Source organism: Microtus ochrogaster, chromosome 24, assembly GCF_000317375.1.
Source record: "Microtus ochrogaster isolate Prairie Vole_2 chromosome 24, MicOch1.0, whole genome shotgun sequence".
In the NCBI taxonomy this organism is placed as follows: domain Eukaryota; kingdom Metazoa; phylum Chordata; class Mammalia; order Rodentia; family Cricetidae; genus Microtus; species Microtus ochrogaster.
In genome coordinates, this window is record NC_022024.1 from 3459091 (window position 1) to 3481908 (window position 22818).

Below are 22818 nucleotides of genomic sequence, written 5' to 3' on the forward strand. Positions count from 1 at the left end.
GTACAAAGAAAGCATTTAATGATGTACACAGAATTCTAAACCTAAAACAACGAGCAAAACTATGGACCCAAAGAGCAAAATAGATAAGACATGGGAAACAAACGTCAGAATCTTAATTACATTTAAGAGAAGTCCCCAATCTGTCCCCTAGACTTCTGCCAAAGACCTCCCTGGCACGCAGCAGTCCACTCTGTTTTTATGTTTCCTGTCCAAAGACACTTCTTTAGATTACAGATAAAATGTTAATAATGTCCATACCGAACTGGATAAGCAGATATGCTACAGTAGCATGCAGATACTGCTTGCAAATATTAAACACAGTAAAAACCCACTTAATAATTTCATTCAATGATTCAGACTGCAGATGTGTTGATACCTGAGTACTCTAGTAGACCTAATAAGAGCAGAATATGAGAATTCAATGAAAAATAGAATAAGATATTTACTTTAACTATAGGAATAATAACTGCATTAAACCAAAAGAAAATCTACACCTCTGTATCTAATCCGAGATTCTAATTAATTACTGCCTGTCCAATTCAACTGCTATCTACGACTTCAGAATTTGCTACTGTTTATACAATATACATATATCAAACATATATGGCAAGCAGAAAAATAGCCTTGATTAAATCTGTACAAATTTCTTTTAAAACTCTCTACAGAAAACTATTGAATAAATATGGCTGTACTAAGGCAGACTACTTCTACTTTCACAAAGTGTACACACACCAAAAATTTTAGAAATGGTTTGGGAGCCAATGAAAGTTAAAAAAATACCTGCGAGCTGGGCCAGTCGGTCATGAAGTCTGTACAATGTGCTCATCAGAAGACCTCTTTCACTCTCCTAAAATGAAAAACCAAGTCTATGGTTAAAGCTATATAGTCTGAAAGACAAAGCTATATGGAAACAATAGCTACTAGATTTTAAAGAATCTTATCATTATCACTGTTAATTACTTTACTTTCTTGAGGACTATTAAGTTGGTACAGGGGGCCGGAGAGGTGGCTCAGCGATTATGAGGTTTTCTTCCAGAGAGCTAGAGGTCAATCCCAGCACCCACGTCAGGCAGCTTACAAACCTTCTGTAACTCCAGTTCCAGAGGAATTGAGGCCTCAAGCCTCAGCAGGCAGCAGCACCTAAGTGCACATACCCACATACACATACATATGTACACATAATTAAAAATAATACATTTTAGAAAAAAAGAAACTGCAAAATAGGATTTCACACACAATAACCTCCCAGCCATCAAAGCAACCCTTCCAATTTCACAGTGTATATAGTGTGTGCATATAATGTGTGTTCATATATATTGTTCTTGTCTTTCTTCTGTGCAGGTTACATTCCGTGTTTGACTGACTGACTTAATTTGTGTACACACACGTGGGTTGCACACACTGGGGAATACCCCATATACATCAGAGAACAATGTACAGAAATTGTTTCTCTCCTTCCACTGTGTATGTTCAAACTCAGGTTGTCACGCTTGCTGACAAGCGCTGTTAGCTGTTGAGCTATTCTCCACGGCTTGTTTTAATCTGACTCACTGACGTAAAACTAAAGGAATGTGTATTGTTCTTTTGACATACATCCTGTCCTAGACTTTCAAGATGACCCCATATACAGTTACCAACCATTAACATGAAACAGTCAATCAAGTTAAACAGTGAAGAACTATTTTTTCAAAGCAAAGTGAGACACACGAACAAGGTATCTCCTATTCTGAAGACCAGCACCACCACCATGCAGTCACACCACAGCTGCCAAGTTCAATGCAAACAGAGGAGTGGGTAAACAAAAGCCCATCTCTGTAGCAGAGCAATAGAGCTGCCCAGCATTCCAAGAAGAGGGAACAGCACAAGAGGTACAGAACCATGAAAGCACTGGTTACATTTCTTACACAACAGGAGCAAACGGAAGGAAAAGCAGCCTAGATATGAAGAAAAGCAGTTTGTCTTTAGTGTGAAAATCGAGGAGAAAAGTAAAGCAGACTTGTGCGTGACAGGAATACTGCTGAGCGGAAGCAGAAAGGACCTGGAGAAAACGCAGCATGGTCTATGGGATCTATCAAGTAGTCTGAACAATGACACACAAAAAAGAACAACTGCAGCTGAGATCAGTATCAGGGATGAGGAGGAAGGGAAGAGAGTCTAACACTGACGCAAAGTCATAGTTACAGGGATATCTGCATGACTGACAGAACAGGGCTGCGGGATGAACGTGCCCACGAGCCAGTCCAGGCGCAGTGAGAAGGTGGAGACAGTGACGAGGTGACACACACATGTCAAAGACGTGAGACTGCATCTCTCCTGTCCCACAGTCATGTCCGGGAAACCAAGAAAACAAGTTTACACACTATGAGAACATAATTTTGTCTGTGCACCTATGATCAGTGAACACAGGAAGAAGCTAATTCATAAAAAGCTCCAAATTCTCACCCCATTTCCTTAGATTATGGCATTACGACAGACAAAGTATTCAACTCTAGAGGTGACTGCTTGTTCCTCAGCTTTTGGCCACATCACCCTTTTATTGCCCTCATCTTTATGTCATTATGAATCAAGGCAATTCCTATCTCCACACAAAATTAAAAAGTCAAAGTGCAGAGAACACTGGTTTATACCTGTAATCCCAGCATAAGGAGACTGGGACAGGAGAATAACGGTAACTTATAGAACTTCTATAAGACTTTATCTCAAAAACAAAAAAAGAAACACAATAATTCAAACTCAAAAAAATCAAACACGAAGAAGTAAAAGCTAGGGCTGAAACCCAACAAGATTCTTACACTGAATCTGTGATAATATAAGATACTAAAGAAAATAGTTTTGTATTCCTAAGGCTCCTGGAATCCACTGGACTAAGCCTCAATTATGACACTACCACATTTTTTTTTTGTTTTGTTTTTTGAGACAGGGTTTCTCTGTAGCTTTGGAGCCTGTACTGGAACTAGCTCTTGTAGACCAGGCTGGTCTCGAACTCCCACAGATCTGCCTGCCTCTGCCTCCCAAGTGCTGGGATTAAAGGCGTGCACCACCACTGCCTGGCAACACTACCACATTTTAAAGACTCAGTTGTCAAATTTATTGCAAGCAAATGTCTTCACTACAGATATACTGAACAAAATTACCCCAAAGCTCCACTCCTAGCAATCTGAAATACTATTCTACAGGTCTGGCTGTACTTTATTACATGCCCTAACTAAAACAAATACTTTCTGATACAGATCTATGTAATGGTCAGTTCCTATAATGAAAAATCAGCAGAGAACTATGTACTATAATATAAACATCAGTCTTAAATATCTAAATACCGAAGTGTCTATGATATGAAAAGCAAAAATACTTTGATGTAATAAAACTTTGGTTACTGCTATTACATCACCCTTTGAAGAAGAGTCTTTAAAAGGCCTTGCCACTTCCCTTTCAGACCTTTGCTTTCCTGATGGGTCAGCGTACCAACAGAACAAAGATCCAAAAAGAGACAAAATCAGAACAAAAGAAAAAACTTGCTAAGATATCAGACAACTGAGAACAACAAGGGATACTTGTAAGTATAAGCATCGGAACAGGGATGGTATGGCACTCCCATTTTGATGGGGCAGTTGTCTCTATAGTGAAGTAATATATAAGACACTTCAGTTGTCAGGAGGAGCTAGGTCAGACTTAGTTATATTAGAGGCAGGAATACCCAGAATGAGAAAACATAATGCTTCAAACTAAAAGGGCCTTAAAGTTACTTTCTTAGGAAATAAAGTCACTTTAATCTTTTCATCACTTAAAGCATGACATAAATTATAAGCATTATGATTTTTTACTTACTTGTATTTTTCCAAATGTTTCATCAAAGGGGTTTTTTACTATCAAGGAAAAGAAAGAAAAAAGAGAACTATTAGCATCACTCAAGAATTTAAATCCTCCTCAACAAGTATCCTGAGAAGCCAGCATATACTGTTAAACCAATGAACATATGCAAACAAGATGTAAACAAACCGGATGTAAAAGGCTGGGAAAGTAACAAGACCAACTGTGCTAGCCATTCTCACTTTAATTCTTCATTTTTCTGCATCACAGCTGAAGGCCAGAGTTCTGGTGCGGTGAATCAGAGACTCAAATCTCCATACCAGAATTTAGTAATAGCTCAACTTAATGACTGCTCACTCCATAACCTTCCCGTTAAGGAGGGTGACAATGGCACCCACCTTACACAGCTGCGGCAAGGACTAAACGGGATGTCCCTGTGAGAGGCCTGCCACAGTCTCAACTGTCACTCATAGCTTCTCCACTTTATTATTATCAACTGTATCATGTGTCTACCTTAACTTGTTGCTTTAAAACTAAGTAATTCTTTTAGGATTTAGACATCTAATACAAACAAAAACCTGATTTTCTGCTAACATCTAGAAAAATTGGCAAGAAGAACAAAGCAGTTGCCAATTAGATGTCAGTATTCGACAATCAAGTATTATAAAGGGAATTTATAGTATTTTCCATATAACCTGCCTCTACCTAAAATCTCCAAATACAGTGCCAGATTACAATGCTAAATATAGAATACCTCTCACAATTACCCAGAACTTCCTCCTTTATCACCTATTTTACTACATACAAACATATTTAAAGTTCACAGACACTTGAAGACTTTTACACATTTTATTCAGATTATATACTATATAATCCAGGCCACAGCTAAGTCAAACTGATCTAACATAGTTCACCCTGACCAGATTTCCTTTCTGAGGTGCTTTTCTATTTTTATCAGGGAAAACAGGAAGTTCCATAGGAACCAGAACTGCCTGATTCTAAGAAAGTTCATGTCCAAGATCATCCTGATGAGTTACAATGAAAAAGCGGGGGGTTGGGAGGGGAGGCAGTACATGCTGTTATCAAATTTTCCAAATGGTCTTTTAGACAACCTTCCTCTATACAACAAAAAAGGTATTCACACTGGGAAAGAAGTATTTTTGAAAGAAAATTTAGAAGTTCTCAAAACAGAGTAGGAAAAATAAGTAAAATCTTAAATATTAAGTTAAAAAATCAAAACACATAGGTTGCAAAACTACTTTTTAGTAGCATTAATTTTTAGTGTTAAATCTGAATACTAAGATAAAGCTATATAAAGTTCAATATACTACCAAAATTGTTTTATCAATATTAAAATAAATTGGTCAAGTAATACTAAAATATAAGTAATTTTATGAAGAAAAAGCAAGTCTTGAAACATAAAAAACATGTAGTCCTGAAAAGATGAGTTTTAAAGTCTTTGAATAAAGTCCTGATATAGCAATTTTTCCACTTGATATGAAAATGGTTTTGCCCCCATCAATTGGGAAACCAGCTCCAATGTGTCTATGACGGCAGAACTGCACGTACGTCAGGAGTGGTTTGCCACAAGACTGCTCTTCCCTGAGCCCCTCCCACCTGTATGAATGGAGCCAAGCGCAGGTAGTGCTGCTGGAAAGGCTTCCTGCTGTCTAGGTTCAATCCACACCTACTCAGTGCTACTCCCTGTTCTGAAATGCTGGCTGGAGGAGGTATCAGAAGGACCAGGGAGGCAGGAGGACGGAGTAACAGAGAAGACAGGAGAAAAACTGTCGTTGAATACTGTTGTCTTTATGTCTAGATTTGTGCTTCAAGACTAAAACTGAGAACTGGTACATCTAAAAAGACAGGGGAAATTCTTTCTGACCTAGAGTCAAAGGTCAAAAATGTTTTTATGCCAATATATTAAGAATAAAATATAGCCTTATGGTTAAGTTTTAAAAGGAAATTCTATTCAAGCACAGCAATTCTGTAAGTTAAAAAATATATGAAGTTCTCAAGTTTATGAAAGAAGTATGTTCACACATCTTTCTTCCCTCAAATAAAAAAAAATATATTATTTTTAAAATGGCAATACACCTCATTGGAACTGTCTGGTCTTTAAGAAGAAAAAGAATTATCCTTTTTAAAACCCACACATATTCTTATCACTCGTGACCTATCTAACAATATGAAGAAACCTGGAAACTGTAAACAAGACCTTATTTCAAAAGTGTCTGGTAGCAGAACTCTATTACTGTATTAGCTGGTCTCTTCTCTAGGAGAACCGATGGAATTAAAGGTCTCAGTTGTACCCCAGAACAGTGACAGTGCCAAGCACTCCCAGATTCACACCTCGGTCCCAAGGACACAGTCAGTCATGAAGCCATTCTCCAAACTGAACCAAACCAACTAATAGCGTTTCAAAAGGACTCCACATGGGCCACGAAGTGCCAGTAAAGAGATCAGTGCACCGAGTATTACATGCTAGACAATTAATTATGGCCACTGAATAAATCAGATATGTTTCCTAGTTTAGTTTCTATAGCTGTGATAAACAACTGACCAAAAAGCAACTCAAGGAGAGGGCTTGTTTGGCTTACAGGTTACAGACCATCATTTAGGAAGTCAGAGGTAAGAATTCAACACAGGAACCTGGAGGCAAAACCTGAGCAGAGATCATGAAGGAATGCTGCTTACTGGCTTACTCAAGCTTCCTTTCTTATACATAGCCCAGGCCCACCTACCCAAGGATGGCACCGCTCCAGTGGGCAATCAAGATCTGATCCCTCATAGAAGAGAAAGTGGGAAGTATACCGGAACACATTGGCACAGGAGACCACTTCCTAAATATAACCCCAGCAGCAGACACTGAGAGAAACAATTAATAAATGGGACCTCCTGAAGCTGAAAAGCTTCTGTAAAGCAAAGGACACGGTCAACAAGACAAAACAACAGGCTACAGAATGGGAAAAGATCTTCACTAACCCCACATCAGACAGAGGTCTGATCTCCAAAATATACAAAGAACTCAAGAAATTGGTCATCAAAAGAACAAATAATCCAATAAAAAAAATGGAGTATAGACCTAAACAGAGAACTCTCAACAGAGGAATCTAAAATGACTGGAAGACACTTAAGGAAATGCTCAACATCCTCAGTCATCAGAGAAATGCAAACCAAAACAACTCTGAGATTCCATCTTACACCTGTAAGAATGGCCAAGATCAAAAACACTGATGACAACTATGCTGGAGAGGTTGTAGGGAAAAGGGAACACTCCTGCATTGCTGGTGGGAATGCAAGCTGGTACAGCCCCTTTGGATATCAGTGTAGTGATGTCTCAGAAAATAAGGAAACAACCTTCCCCAAGACCCAGTAATACCAAAGGATGATCAATCGTGCCAGAATGGCATGTGCTCAACTATGTTCACACAGCACTGTTTGTCATAACCAAAACCTGGAAACAACCTAAATGCCTCTTGACCTAAGAATAGATAAGGAAAATGTGGTACACAATGGAGTACTACACAGCAGAAAATAATGGCATCTTGAATTTTGCAGGCAAATGGATGGAGCTAGAATATATCATTTCGAGGTAAGGTAACCCAGACCTAGAAAGACAATTATCACATGTACTCATTCATAAGCGGTTTTTAAACATAAAGCAAAGAAACCAGCCTACAAATCACAATCCCAGAGAACCTAGACAACAATGAGGATCCTAAGAGAGACATATAGATCTAATCTACATGGGAAGTAGAAAAAGACAAGATCTGAGTAAATTGGGGGCATGGGAACCATGGGAGAGGATTGAAGGGGAGAGAAGAGGCAGGGAGGGGAGCAGAGAAAAATGTAGAGCTCAATAAAAACAATAAAATTTAAAAAAAAAGAAATAAACTGACCCCAAAGACATACCCACAAAACAATCTGATAGAGGCATTCCCTTAATTGAGACTCCCTCTTCCCAGGTATGTCTAGATTTGTGTCAAGCTGACAGGTGGAATGAACTATGACCCCTGCCCTTGTGGTACCTATGTTCTACAGAGATTCAAAAGGACAATAAACAATGAAGAAGATGAAATAAATGAAATGCTAAAAATGCATGCAAGTCAGATAGGTCTAAGTACTTTGGATGGAAAGAAGCTATTTACTAAGATAATCAGAGAACAGCACTCTAAGATTGCATTTCAATAGACACCTGAGGGAACACACCAGGGGAATATCTGAAATATGAATATGAAGGTCAGGCACAGAAAGAACAGCCACGCACATAGAGGCTAGAAGGGAGTAAGTAAGAGGTCTGGTCTGTTACTCCTGGGATGGAAATGAGCCAGAATATTCTATAGTGGGATGGACAGCAAGCAGTAAGAAACTTAAGTCAGATTATAAGACAATTTAAAGGGTCAGCAAGTAGGATTGTAAACATTTCTGTATTTTACTTGAAGACAGAAACTTCAGAAAACTCGAAGCATTTCTTATCTAGTTCACATAATAAAGCAGGTATAATACGGAACAAGTTCTTGTGGGTAATTTTAAGAGTCCTAAGTGCTTACTGAATAAATGTCTACTTACAAGACCAGGGAAATGGGCAACTGGTGCTTTGCTCCAGCTTTCTCAATCCAACACCATTAGCTTCAGTGTACATGACATTTTTCTAGTCTATGCATTTGGAATTAAAGTAAATTATAAAACACAAAAAGCATTTTTTTCTTGTCTCAAAAAAAAATCAAAAACCAACCAAACAACAACAAAAGCCCACAAAGAGCATTTTTCTGTAGCGCTTTCAGACTTAGAGGTATTAAACTTTAATCTCCTTATGACACAACACATTAAAAACAAGAGAACTGTGGCTGGGAGACACTGCTGGTGCTTAGGTGAGGAAATTATCTCACACCAGGTTCTCGGAGATACGTGTTCTCAGGAGTGTCCCCTGACGACCGCGGGAGCAGTTCATCACAGCCCTCTCTGACGAAAGCACCGCATTCACAGGATTGCTTTGGCATTTACCACGTGACATCAGATTTTCAAAGCTGTGACCTCTGGAGTCAGTATTGTGATACATCATTCAGCTTTATCTTTCAACACAAGATGTTACAAACAAGTCCCTGCTCTATGCCAGTTCTATAACCACGCTTAGTTATAGAACTTTAAACCAAGAGAAGCCCTCCTCTCAGTTCACTCTGCAGAGCAGTGAGTCCAGACACGGGCTTTCAGAGGCAGCGGCTAACATTTCGAAGCTATGACCTTACACTAGCGCTGAGTCCTAGGAAACGTTTATCGAAGCACTAACATTAACCACCTCAATTACCAAGTAGGTCTGAGTTGTATCTCTTTATATAGAGATATTCAAGTTTGCAAATCCCATCGCTATTACTAGGGGGATTTTATGTAAGGGGAGAGTGGAGAACAGGGAATGTTTCCAACAGCTGAAGAAAGCTGCACCTGTGTGGCAAGCACTTCTGACTTTCACGTCAGCCAGACGGATCTAAATAAGGACAGCGAACAAGGCAGGACATTTTTTTGCAACAGTAATTACAGATTTGTTTCCTGAAAATTTGACGATTCCTCCTGGCCCTATTGAATACATGCTCATTCCACAGCACTTAACGTATACTGAAATCAGAAGAGTCATCTCCAGCCTGCTCCTGTAAACTTACTTTCAGGGGAACACTCCTTGCGTTGTTCTCGTCATGAATGACCCTGGAGCTAACCCATTCACTGCCCTGGAACAGAAAGGTGCACATCTAAAATAGCTGACTCATGAAATAAAGGGAAGAGGGCAAAGATTCTAAAACTGCTCTGGCTCACATACTCCATAGGACTTTCAGTTATCTCACTTGCTGTTTTAGGAAAGGCAATAATCCTGTGTGTCTTCCAAATAACAGTTTATAATGATTGTATAAAAAAAAAAAGAAGGCTTTAAATGTGGGTATCAAATACTAACAATACAAAGAAAACAGAAAAAAAATGTATTCGAGGATTTTAAAGGTCAAAACTCAGAATCAAATTGAACAATAACATTTTTTAAGTTTGGTTAGCTCTTGCTCTTTGTACATGGTAGAGAATACTATGGTCCATTCTCAACCTTATGACCACCTGCAAGTCACACATCGCTCACAACACCCAGTGCTCAGAGTCAGGCAGGTTAACAAGTTCAAACTCACTGTGGGGCCACAGAGAGACTGTGCCTGAATGACATTTTTCTCTTTTTAAAAGAAATAACAGATAAAAATGAATATCAAACTATAATTGAAATTATAAATGAATTATAAATGAAATTATAAATTGGATGATGAAAGAAAAGCCATGAAAAACTGTCTTAGAGATGAGATGTGCCGAGGGCGCTCGTGAATTCACAGTAACTACAGCTCCTGTGGAGGGTCTGCACAAGACCGGGCAGATAAACATCCAACTAGCAATGGAGGAGGGACCCATGAGGGCCCGCCCTGACCAGGGGAGCTGAGGGCTACTAGAAGAAAGTCACTGCCTTGGGTGATGCAGATACTAATGAGTTAGTTAACTGAGCTCCAGTGGACAGCCTCACTGCAACTACGCCTAGAGCTGTCTGTGGGATGCTCAATCATAAATGACACTTTTTATTACTCCACCTGTGTCAGTCCTCAAGGAACATCACAGACAACAGAGCAGAAAGACTGGAGGAGTGCTGCAAAGAGTGTCTTCTGGACACGGCAGGGCTCCAGACCCATGAACTCCCAGCAGCTGTGGCTGTCTCTATCAGATATGCACAAGATGAAAGCAGTCAATGCCCTGGCATGGAGTAGGTGGATGGTGTGCTCACAAAGCCCCACTCCTAGCTGAAGAGCTATTGGCAGTTGAAGGGTGCTAGGAGGAGTCAGTTTTCATCAAGGGTGTGGCCCCTGGTAGGTTGTTCATGTTCCAGTGATCTACTATACCAAAGTGCATATGGATAATCCTAACTGGACTCAGGACGATAGAAAAGGGGAAAGGAAAATGAGAAAGAAAACTAAGAAAAGGAAGACTAGACATGAAATTAAGACAGGGAAAGAGGATTGGGGTGGATATGATCAAGATTCATCATTTGCATATATGAAATTCTCAGAGAATAAATAAAACTATATTATTGTAAGTCAATTGCCCTCTTATACACCAGGCAAGGGATGAGTGAGATTTAACATATAAAAAGAAAAAGAATACATGAAAAAAATACAAAACAGCATTGCCCAGGCTGGCCTTGACCTCTGTGTAGACCGTGAAGCTCCCCAAGTCCTTCTGGTTCTGACTATCACCCAACTCATGGATTGTTCTTTGCTCAAATAAACTTTATTTTGTGAAGATATTTTAGCACTATGCTAGTCCTTCAGTTCCCATCTATTCCCACAGAGCTTTTACGGTATACATCAAATTCCAAATGTGACTTAATAAATTTAAGTGAAGGTGACAGTTCTGATGCTTCCTTAGGTGTCAGAAGAACCCAATCTAACACTGGAAGGAAAACGTGGCCTTCTGAGACCGTAAGGGAGACTCCATACCTAAGAAGCTTTCAGTTGTATTTCTGCATTTTTGACCATGTTCAATTTCTGCCTTACACGCTGATTTCCAGAGCTTAACTTCGCGGAACTACGACACACAAGAACTGAGCTTGCCACTTGCATAATGACTCTCTGAACAAATCAACATGGCTGATAGTTTATTCTCTAAAGTCTAAACAAACAATCTCAGAATCCTGGAATGAAACTAGTTTAGTTTATATCCCCTTATACTGTCCACTATAGTCTGGATACCTATCCCCCAAAGCCCCCTTAAGGCACAGGGAAAAGATGCCCTGATATGATCATCTATACTCACATCTTGGTTCTGCCACATCCACACCACAGACTAGTGTCTTAACCTTCCAAAGATTCAGTTCCCTTATCTAAAGAACGCGAAAGATGATCGATACAGCTACAAGGGGGTTTTGTTGTCTGGGACTTTTGTTAACTAGGTTTCAGGTAAGACTCTGATTGCTCTCACCTCCATCCTCTCATCCCCCACCACTCCTGCCAACCCTCCCTATTGGTTCTTTTCCACGCTTCTGGTTTTGTTTTATGACCCACTGAATTTATCTAGGGTGGTCTTTGTGAGCATGGGTCTATACTGGTCAATGAAGCCTGGCAGGCTCACCTGTGAGCATACTTCTGCAGACAAGGACTCTCCTCCAGAATGGTTTAGTAGCCAGTAGCCAGCAGCTCAGCAGGAAGGAGTGGGCTTTCCTGAGCTCCTTCCCCACCCGCACTCTATACAGGTCTGTTCCTGTACAGGACCTGAAGGCAGCATAGCAGCATGTTAACATGACCGGGATAGCTGCCCGTGCCAGACAGCAATGTGCAGCCCTTCCGTCTTCTGACTCTTACATGCATTCTATCCCTTTCTCTGTGGTAGTCCGAGCCTCACAGGGGTTGGTATAAATGATCTGTTTAAGGTTGAACATTCACTGTCCCTTTGTGAACAGCCAAGAATCTTTTGCATTCACCAGCGTGCACTGCAAAGAGAAGTTTCTCTGAGTAAGGATGAATGTAGCATGTGTCTGGGACATGCCCATCATGAAACCGTCAGCTGTCTGTTAGTTTGAAGAACTAAATAATGTGAGCAAAATCTAAACATTTCAGTACTCAACAGAGGCACACACAGACTTAGAGCCCCTTGAAATAAGTCATCATTAAATGTTTATAATAACAAATCCAGAGTCGCAGTAAAACCCTCGGTTTCTTTCCCTTTTGTTTTGGGGGTGGGACCTCTTTTTTTCGAGACAAGATTTCTATGTAATAGCCCTGGCTTTCTTGGAACTTGCTTTGTAGACCAGGTTGGTCTCAAACCCACAGAGATCCACCTGCCTCTGCCTCCCAAGTGCTAGGATTAAAGGCGTGCGTCACCACCACCTGTTTTTTATTTGCGGGGTGGGGGGTAGTGGGTGGTGGTGGTGGTTGTTTTTCAAGACAGACTTTCTGGCTGTCCTTGAACTCAGAGATCCGCCTGCCTTTGCCTCCCAAGTGCTGGGATAAAGGCGCCACCACTGCCTAGCTAAACCCTCAGTTTCTTACAACTGTCCTTATACCTGAAGAAACATGGCTAAACAATATCTTCCCAAATCCCTCACTGCATAAGCAGTACACAACTCTGAAAACTCCTTTAAAATCAAAGATGATTCTGTGGCCAAAATGATTTTACCTTTATAAGTTTTTTTTTTCCCCCCTCAGGTCTATCCGTTCTTCTTCAAGAACCAGAATCCCCATATAGAAATAGGGGTTGGGCACAGAACCCTTGTAACTGATTGGTAGAGTTAATTGTGTTAATCTATGAAAAGTCTCGTAAAATATAAAACAAGCTGTTTACTTATATTCAAGTAATATCTGCTCTTGCTAGAAGACTTACTAGAATTTTTAAAACATTTGAACTCAAATAGCATGGTCAATGGTCACACATTTTTATTTTTCTCTAGGACCCATACTACAGTTTCATAACTAACTAGTGAGTGATGAAACTCGCTGTCTATTATTTAACTCTATAGAAACTAATGAATGATATTAAACAACACAGCTGTTTGCTTTAAGAAAGAACAGAGGCCGGGCGGTGGTGGCGCACGCCTTTAATCCTAGCACTCGGGAGGCGGAGGCAGGCGGATCTCTGTGAGTTCGAGGCCAGCCTGGTCTACAGAGCTAGTTCCAGGACAGGCTCCAAAACCACAGAGAAACCCTGTCTCGACAAACCAAAAAAAAAAAAAGAACGGAGCAGAGGGGAGTGGAGCGATGGCTCAGCAGTTAAGAGCACTGCTCCTCTTGCAGGGGACCTGAGTTTAATTCTACGTGGTGGCTCATGAACGTCTAAAATTCCAGTTCCAGGGGATCTGATGCCTCTTGGACAGCCAGAATGCATGTTGTACATTATATATTAAACAAGAAAGAGAGAGGGAAAGAACAAAAAAGAAAAAGAAAACAGAAAAGCAAGCAAGCTGTGATCCTATAACCTACAGGAAGACTGCTATCCACTCCCACTTTGGTGTGCTGGACACTGAGCCCAGACCTCAGCACAAGGGAAGTGCTCTAGTGCTAACTATTAAAGTGGGAATTTCAAGTTTAAACAAGTCTTACACATAATTCATGATTTTTGACCAACACAAAAAGGAGAGATTGCCTGTTTTTCCTTTTTGAACAAAAAAAGGCCCCTACACAATACACTACAAAATGATATAAAATATATATAACTCAACGTGATGAGTAATGGCTTCCCAAAAGTCTTTCTCAAAATACTGACAAAGTTAAACCCTTTACCCCACACAAGCGTCACTGGTTATTAGTTTTCTCTCGTCCCAGCAAGAGCTGACTTCCCCTCCTCAGCAGTCATGTGGCAGATGGGAAGGCCGTCTCTCATTTCTATATCTAATCTCAAGAGTATGGAAATGGTAACATAAGCATGGAGGGACAGTCCTGGTAAGAACAGGACAGCGGCGGGGACTACCACTGGCACTTCAAGCAAAGAGGCGTTTGGTGCCTTGAAATGAGAAGAACAGAGTGAACGTCAGCCAGCCGCCTGCCTGTCTCTGAAGTGTTTGTGCTCTAAACAAGAGCAGCACAGGAAACAGAACAAGAGTCTTAAGATCAGAATGGCTGTAAATCCTACTCTTGTACAGAATACCTGTTCAAACAATGTCATTATTTGTATCTGTAAATTGATAACAAAACCTACATCATATTACTAGAAAGGTTAACTGCAAAATTATATAGAACAAAATGCATGGCACATTGTAATCACCCCAGAATTAGTAATCCTTAGATCCAATTAAACCAATAATGTAACTCAGAGACGTCTAGATATAACCACGTACCTACTGAGCCTTGGAAATGTCACCAGTCTGTTGATTTATACTATAAGACTGTCTGCGTTTTGAATCCTTAGTATACACCAAAAGAGCACATAAAATATTTCATAAGCAACTTCTACACTGGTTATGTCAAAATGATATTCTAGCTATACTAGCTAATTACTAGTATTCAATTTACCCATTTCCTTTTATACCCTAATGTGTAAAAGTTTTAAATGAACATATTACTTGTATTAAATTTCTACTGAATGATTCAGGTCAAATAAATCACAATATTGATGTTTCTAATTTAAAATGGAATAAATTTGTTGTTATATATCACACACAAATTATCTAGGAGACTGGCGATATCAATAGATTCCTTCTAACTTAGGCAGTACGGTTTTAATACCCTACTTATCAAATCCATGTTAGGCCTTCCAGTTTCTAGACTGAACGCATTTAAACAACTGTGTGTTTGTTCATCCCCACTCTGGTATAAGAATACTAACCCTACTCTGTAAGTGATCTGAAGAGCATCTAACAAGCACTCACTTGTTTGGTACTATTTCTCAGCTAATATTAGCAGATACCTACCCTAAGATCCAACTGCAGCATGTCTAGGAGGAAAGAAGGGAGGATGAGCCTTCCCTAAAGTAGGCAGCACCTTCAGGTTGCAGCCAGATATAAAGAGGAAAAAAAAGCACTGCTCTGCCTACCTGCCTCGCTTCTTGCTGGTGAACACATCAACCATGTTGCCAGCCTTTGCTGCCTTCCAATCCAACTACACAGCAGCAGCTCAGGAGCCCTCCAGGCCTTCAGTGCCAGGCAGGGACTGAGGCTCTTAAGTTTTGTGGACTGAAGCAGTGCAGGGTCCTCAGCCTTTCTAGTATGCAAACAGCTACTGTTGGACTATCCAGCCATGGGACCTAATCTAATCATTCCTTTTCACAATATATATTCACTCTATTAGTTCTGTTCTTTTAAAGAACTCCGAATAAAACACCCACCTACATTTTTAAATTTATTTTCAACCTCAAATTCAGTTCTACATTTTACATTAATGTATCATATATCTGACTTGCAAATCTACCTTCTAGTGCTCAGCACCGTTAAAATCTAGCTTCCAGTATATTTTATGATGTATCACAATAATATAATTATAAAAATAAAAGGTTCTTCAGTCTGGGAAATAAGGTAGACACTAATTAGGTGTTATGAGACAATAGCTCCCTTTTATCTACTCAGACAGCGTAAGAGACAAGTTTAAAAGCACTGATAAGGAGTATAAATTTAACAATCTTCATTACTTATTAACATTATTAGCAAACCACGCCATTGAGCTTAAGCAGTGTTTCTTAAATTACCCTACTACAGCTGGAGACCCTAACTTACACTATTAGAAGTACAGTTTAGATCAGCTCAGCTTTCTTTACTTCACTTAGGTAAAATCCCCTAAAAACAAGTCACGAGCTGGACATAAGGCTTATTTTACTATGTTTTCAACTGACAGATATAAAACCAAGGCTCAAGGGTTCTAAGTAACTTCCTTATCCAAGCACAAGGTGCAGCCAGGCACCAGCGACCACTGCTGCCCAACAGTGAGGCAGTGAGCAGCAGCTCCTCTCGGACACTCAGCTGCGGGACCCTGACCCTGACCTTTGCTCCTTTCTTCTGCAGCTCATTTTCTCACAGGCACAGTAGTAACTACTCTCACAAAGATTAAGGGGTTCACACAGAAAGTTCCTAATGCTTCCTCTTATCAACTAAGTCTTTAAATCTAAAAGAAGGGACAATTGAAATGGTAATTCTAAAAACAAGACATTTTTGTCATAAGCATAAGAATACTCTAGAACAGCCGGGTGGTGGTGGCGCAGGCCTTTAATCCCAGCACTTGGGAGACAGAGGCAGGCAGATCTCTGTGAGTTCGAGACCAGCCTGGTCTACAGAGCTAGTTCCAGGACAGGCTCCAAAGCCACAGAAAAACCCTGTCTCGAAAAACAAACAAAAAAAAAATACTCTAGAACATCTTGAACTTAGCAGTAAAGCAGTAAATGTTCATATTTATAACATTTTCATTTTGGACACATTTATCTCCATGTTTCTTCCCAAAAGAACCTTACTTCTAAAACCTTGCATGAAATAATCTCCATTAAAACTGTGTGACTTATAGATGGTAGCCCAAAGCCAGGTGGAAAGAAAGACAACCACACTAACCCTTAGCCCTGGGATTCTCCAGCTCCCCTTTATACAGAGAACATGTTGTGGTAAGCTTTGCCATAAGACACTCAAATGTGAAGAAAACGGTTTTTAAAGTTATGTTTCAAAAATTACAATATGCAAACCCAAACACTGTTGCATAGTAAGCAAATGCTAAGTCCTTACAACTCTGAGGACTCATAAAACCGCATAATTTTTAAAGTCTATATACCAACACTAGAGACTAGTGATTCCCAACCTTCCTAATGCTGCGAACGCCCCCCACTATGTAAATACAGTTCATGTTGTCAAGATCCCCAACCATAAAAGTATTTCTATCCTACTTCACAACTGTTAGGAATTGTAATGCAAATATCTGATACGCAGAATATGACATGTGACCCCAGGCTGAGAACCACTGCTGCTGAACATCTCCTTTCCACGAAAACAAACAAAAATAAATGAACACAAAGTTTAAACAAACAAAAAATCCACCTCTCTTATGTATCTAAAACGCTTTGCCACTTAAAGATAACCCCTAGAAAACAATTAGTTTTATACTGGTGATTTATGTAAGATCACGACTTTCCCACCAGTTTTATAAATCTTATAGCTTTAAATACAGTTTGTATTACAGCAGATACTCTTCCCCACATTATCTATGAATTAATCTAAAATCTGAAGTGAGACTAAATGGTTCTACACAATCCCTAATAGTTGAGTATAATTTTGTACTTTCTTTCCATAGATTATTTTTAGCAGATCTTGGATTTCACACACTAATCTGCTTAACCCACCCACAATTCTTCAGTCACAAACAAGACAGACTGAATAGTACATATTTATACACATAAAGGCAATCTAGCATGATGACTGACAGCTACTACACACTCGAGTCCTGCCCATCCAGGACTGCCCCATGACCCTGAGCAAGTTCCTTCACCCTTCCCTGTCTGTCCACCTCTACAGTGGGAAGCACCTACAGAGTGAGGATTCATGCTGAAACACTGCACACGTAGGGCTAAGTGCTGTTATCACTAAAGCCGCATACCAAGCCTCGCTTGACATGCATTATTTAGTTATTCCTGCTTTGGACTGCTTCACAATGAGGATGCTGAGGATTAGTGGCTAACTTCTCTGTAGTTTAAAAGCTAGCAAGCTAAAGTGTCAATTTGCACACAAAGGTTCTCTCTGTGAGAGTTTCCTCAAACCACTCACTTCCATGGGAATAACAAGTTCTCATTGACAATTTCTAATTTTAAATTATTCTACAGATAATTTTTAAAAGAAAGACATTCTCAGAGTAGATTTTTAATTTCTAAAATCAAACTGGCATTTTCAAACATCTGCAATTTACAGAAATATTCTTAGGAGGTATAAAAAAGTATCTTACTAAGTAATCAACTCTTAAAAATTTGAGACCCAACAGACACCCTGGTTTCATTCTTCACAAATAACTGCAATTAAGTACTTTTGTCAAGTTTGAACCCCAAGTCAATGCTAGGTATTAATTTCTAGACTTGGCTAGTCTGTATTCCTCTAAGGAGTAGAAACATTTCTTAAACTAAGCCCACAAAGCGGGGCACTTGCTGGCACACTTGGTCTTGTGTTCAGAAAGGTAGTATGGAAGGGAGCGATTATTCCCTCAGGAAAGTCTTTTCCTCTTAGGTAGCGCCAGTCTCTTATCTTTACCCCAGTGCTCCGCGCTAACCCAAAGGGCAGTTCCAGGCATTTCCTCTGTACCGTTTTCCCAAACAAGAGCCCTCTTCTGCATCTCTAATTCTTCTCTATGGCACCAGTATTCCTAAATCGCTCAGGCTCATGGTCACAGCCACCCTCTTGATTCTATGTAAAGAGAATAATCAATAAGCATATTTCTCTCTTCAAAAGAACTATCCTAAGCCCTACCAGTCCCCAGTTATCAGCCTGTTTCACAGCACTCATGCTTGGCGCTTCTGTTCTCTAACTCTGTCACTCCTTTACCTACCTGCTTAGCCCTGAAGAACAGCTGACCATGTCCGCTCTCTGCGCTGAACCCTCCGTGGACTTCCACTGCTTGACCTACTGAACTACATCCTACCTTGGACTGCAAGCTTCTTCTATCCTCACAGGTAAAGAACTGGGCTTGTCACATATTACCTGTTTCCAAACCAATTCCTATGACTGGGCTGATGGAGTTCAAGTTCCTGTGGGATGGCTTCTTTTGATATGGGAGTAACATACTTAATATACAATGAGCTCATCAGTGTATATTTAAAGTAGTTCTTCAGTTTGCATGAAGAATGGGGCTCCTGGGCTGAAAATTGTCACGTAAAGGGGCATAGAGTTTATACATACCTTTCATTCATCCACTCTGTACTCCAGATTGCTACATTCCTTTTAGTGCATACTACTATATAAATAATGGAATATAAACTATGACATAAATTTATGGCAATTACTATATAAACAGTCGTTGTACTATACCATTAGGCAATAACAAGGACAAGTTTATATAATATCCACACACAGAAAGTACATGAATATAATTATGACATAAACTTATGTTAATTGCTATATAGTCACTGTAGTACCATTCTGTTTAGGCAATAACAAAGTACATGTTTAGATGTAAACTTCTGACGAACATTTGTGGTTAAATCTACAGATGTCAAACCTACACATATAAAGGGCCTGTACTGGGGACTTTATATGTGATCACTTATTCAAAATTTATTGGGTCACAAATTTGTGCCAAGGATACTACAATAATTTCCATCTTCTTCAATAACACTAAACATTTGACATATATTATACATTATTATAAATGTACATTGTAAGTACATTTAGTACTTAAAGCCACCTCCAGGGAGGTATCAAACACCCTCATTTTTTTAACAATAGACAATCCGTAAAGTCACAGAACAGAGAACTGAAATTCAAATCCAAAACTAAATAATAAAACCTGTACCTGACCTACAGGAAGACTGACCTAAGAAGTATAAACTGCCTGCCATGGTAGACTCACACAATCATACAGTGTAATAAACGCTTTGGAGGATGAAGAAGCTCCTATTCAAGCACAAAAGGATGATCCAAACTTGGATAAGCAGGATGAAATGCTCACAAAACACACTTCTAAGAATAAGTAGGAGAGGAAAAGAATAGTCTGTTCGAAGATATAAAATGTCATTCCAGCAGGGCGGTGGTGGCACTCGCCTTTAATCCCAGCATTCGGGAGGCAGAGGCAGGTGGATCTCTGTGAGTTTGAGACCAGCCTGGTCTACAAGAGCTAGTTCCAGGACAGGCTCCAAAGCTGCAGAGAAACCCTGTCTCGAAAAACCAAAAAAAAAAAAAAAAAAAAAAAGTCATTCCATACTCAATGACTAGTAGTCTATGAAGCTAGGAAGAACAAGCAGAATCTCGGGACAGTTTAACCAAATTTAAATTGGGCCAGTAGCTAAGAGAAAGTCACTCAGTGACTTTAAACAAGAGACTAACTAGCATGGATGCTTTAGGAATACTGCTCTAGCACAGAAATGGACTGTGAGGGCTACTGCCCTCACAAAAAAGTGATAGGAACAAAGATTGAGCTGGGCAGTGGTGGAGTAGGCCTTTAATTGCAGCACTAGGGAGGCTGAAGCAGGTGGATCTCTTAAATTCAAGGCCAGTCTGGTTCACAGAGCAAGTCCCAGGACAGCCAGGGCTACACAGTGAAACCCTATCTCAAAAAAACAAAACAACAAAAAGATTGAAAAGATGCATAGAAACTACAATTACCAGACACCCAAACTAATCAGGGAAGAAGGCAGTAAGAAGGACAGGAAGGAATCTAGAAACGCAGGTTTCTCTCTTGGGCTCTGGACATGTGGAAGCACCAGTATCACAACAGTAACCAGAGGGCAAAACCAAGGTGACAGCACAGAAAACGCAGGATGGTGCTGGTACTTGGGATGTCCAAAAGATGTGTAATCAACAAATACGTCTAGCATTCAGAAGGGGCGTTTATGAAAGAATACAAACTGAGAGGTAGTACCTGAGAATGGATGAAACACCCTAGGAACAGGTATAAAAATGGCACTCACGATAAACTATTTACAGCAGGGACAGACGCAAGTGTGAAAACTAGGAGACGGGCAAGTCTGCAGGAGTACACAGCCCAGGAGGCAAAGGAGAGCAGCTGGTTGACTGGCGACTGCAGGCAGACTGGTGACAGTCCACCGCTGACTAAATGGCTAGCAGGAAGGGAAGAAGAGAGCAGCAGCTAGAGAATATAGACACGAGCAGTTTTAGAACAGCACAGACTTTAACACTGAACAGAACGAGAGAAAGACCCGTGGTGAGAGCAATGTTTAAAATACATCTTCACCCTTAAATCAGCTCATGGAAAAGATACCTATGACATAATGTTAAATGGAAATACAAGCTGCTTAATATATACAGAATAATGTCACTTAAAATCCAGACTCTTTCATGATGACTTCACCTATGCCAAACTGACCTCATCGTGTGCCATTTCCCTTCACTCACAGTCCAGCAACACCGGCCATTCTTTCTGACCCCTCAATACACAGCTTGTTTATCTGCCAAAGAGCTCTTCTTGTCAATGGAGAACCTCTAGAACCTGTCTATAGGATCACACTCCCCATCCCCACCCCAGCTCGCTAAACATACTAGTGTTTCTGTGTGCTAAAGGCCAGCAAAACCTAACACAAGACTAAAATGCTTATTTTTCACTTATTTTTCACCTTTCTCCCTGGTACGTAGGCTCTGAAGGTGATTTCGTCTGCCACATACCCACATATTGTTCAACACTCCTCTTTGTTAGAAAGTTATTGGCATGGTAGGCACTTAAAGGAAAACTTACACATACTATCTGGATGAAAATCAACACACCTATATTTATACGAAAAATATAAAGGAAGTTCTGGAAGGAGCTACTATTTCTGTTATAAGTGAACAGGAAGTCCCGCAAAATTAGAAAGGGATATATAATTACACTCTTCTTGTCTACAAAAATGTCTTTTGTTGTTGAAGAATAACTTGTAAATAATAACCATGAATCTATAATAGGTAATCTATTCTGTTTTCTCTTTTTTTTTTAGTGCGATGTCATGATTTGATCATGTGTAGGACAGTTTTACTGCAGGCTGATGTGTGTGTCGTCCTGGTAGTATTTAAAGTTAAAATGTTAATCCTGGAATTGGTAAAGCTTAGGTCATCTTAGCTCATCTCTAACTCTACAGCATGAAAGCAAACTCAGAAATTTAATGAGGAAAAGTAATTTAAATAATTAAAATACTAATGAAAAATTGCAAAGACCAAAATAATTAAGAACTTTTTACTTAAAAAAATTTAAAAGACCATTACACATAATATAATTAAAATAATAACTAATAAAAGCTTAAAGTCACATATAACCCTACAATCTTCTGGTCAAACTATTACTTATAGTAAAACTTACACTATTTGACCAATGAACGCTATGGCTAAACATTGAAATAGACAAAAGATTCAGAATACAGAGAGTGAAAACGTTCAGTCTGAAAACCCTAATGCCATTAAGTGACCATATTAACAGAACTAGCAGGCATTTCTTTCTGCCATGCTTTACAGCATGTCAATTACACAGGAGATTCATTGTACTTCTGCATCAACTGCTTCAAGGTAGAGCTAACGGAATTGATAATGTTAAATAGATTAGAAAACACAGTAAACATAATTCACATTAATAACCTTCTTACGTATACACTGTAATTTACCAAAAATACGGCAAACTTCATCTGAACTTCTAATAAATATCTCACGCTTAATAAATTATCTCAGTTGATCCTCACAACTACAAAGTTGGCAGATATTTCTATCCGTTAGCATATAAGAATGAGGCTCTTCCAGCCAAGTCCTGGATCATCTCAACTACTTACCCTTAGTTTTCCATCCAGGGCATCCATGGACCATTTTCTTCACGGAAAGAAAAGAAAGGAAAAGAAGAGAAAGGAGAGGAGAGAAGAGAGGAG

The 22818-nt window shown here is 39.6% G+C and overlaps 1 protein-coding gene across 1 annotated transcript in view; it reads right to left on the reverse strand.

The window, feature by feature from the left end:
- The window catches only part of Lemd3 (LEM domain containing 3), a gene marked incomplete at its 5' end in the record, with an annotated part of 46412 nt that overhangs the window by 20506 nt on the left and 3088 nt on the right, over positions 1 to 22818 (reverse strand). Inside the window, 2 exons of the mRNA XM_005357923.3 lie at positions 781 to 847; positions 3826 to 3863. Of these exons, the coding sequence (XP_005357980.2) occupies positions 781 to 847; positions 3826 to 3863 (105 nt within the window). The remainder of the gene's footprint in view (positions 1 to 780; positions 848 to 3825; positions 3864 to 22818) is intronic.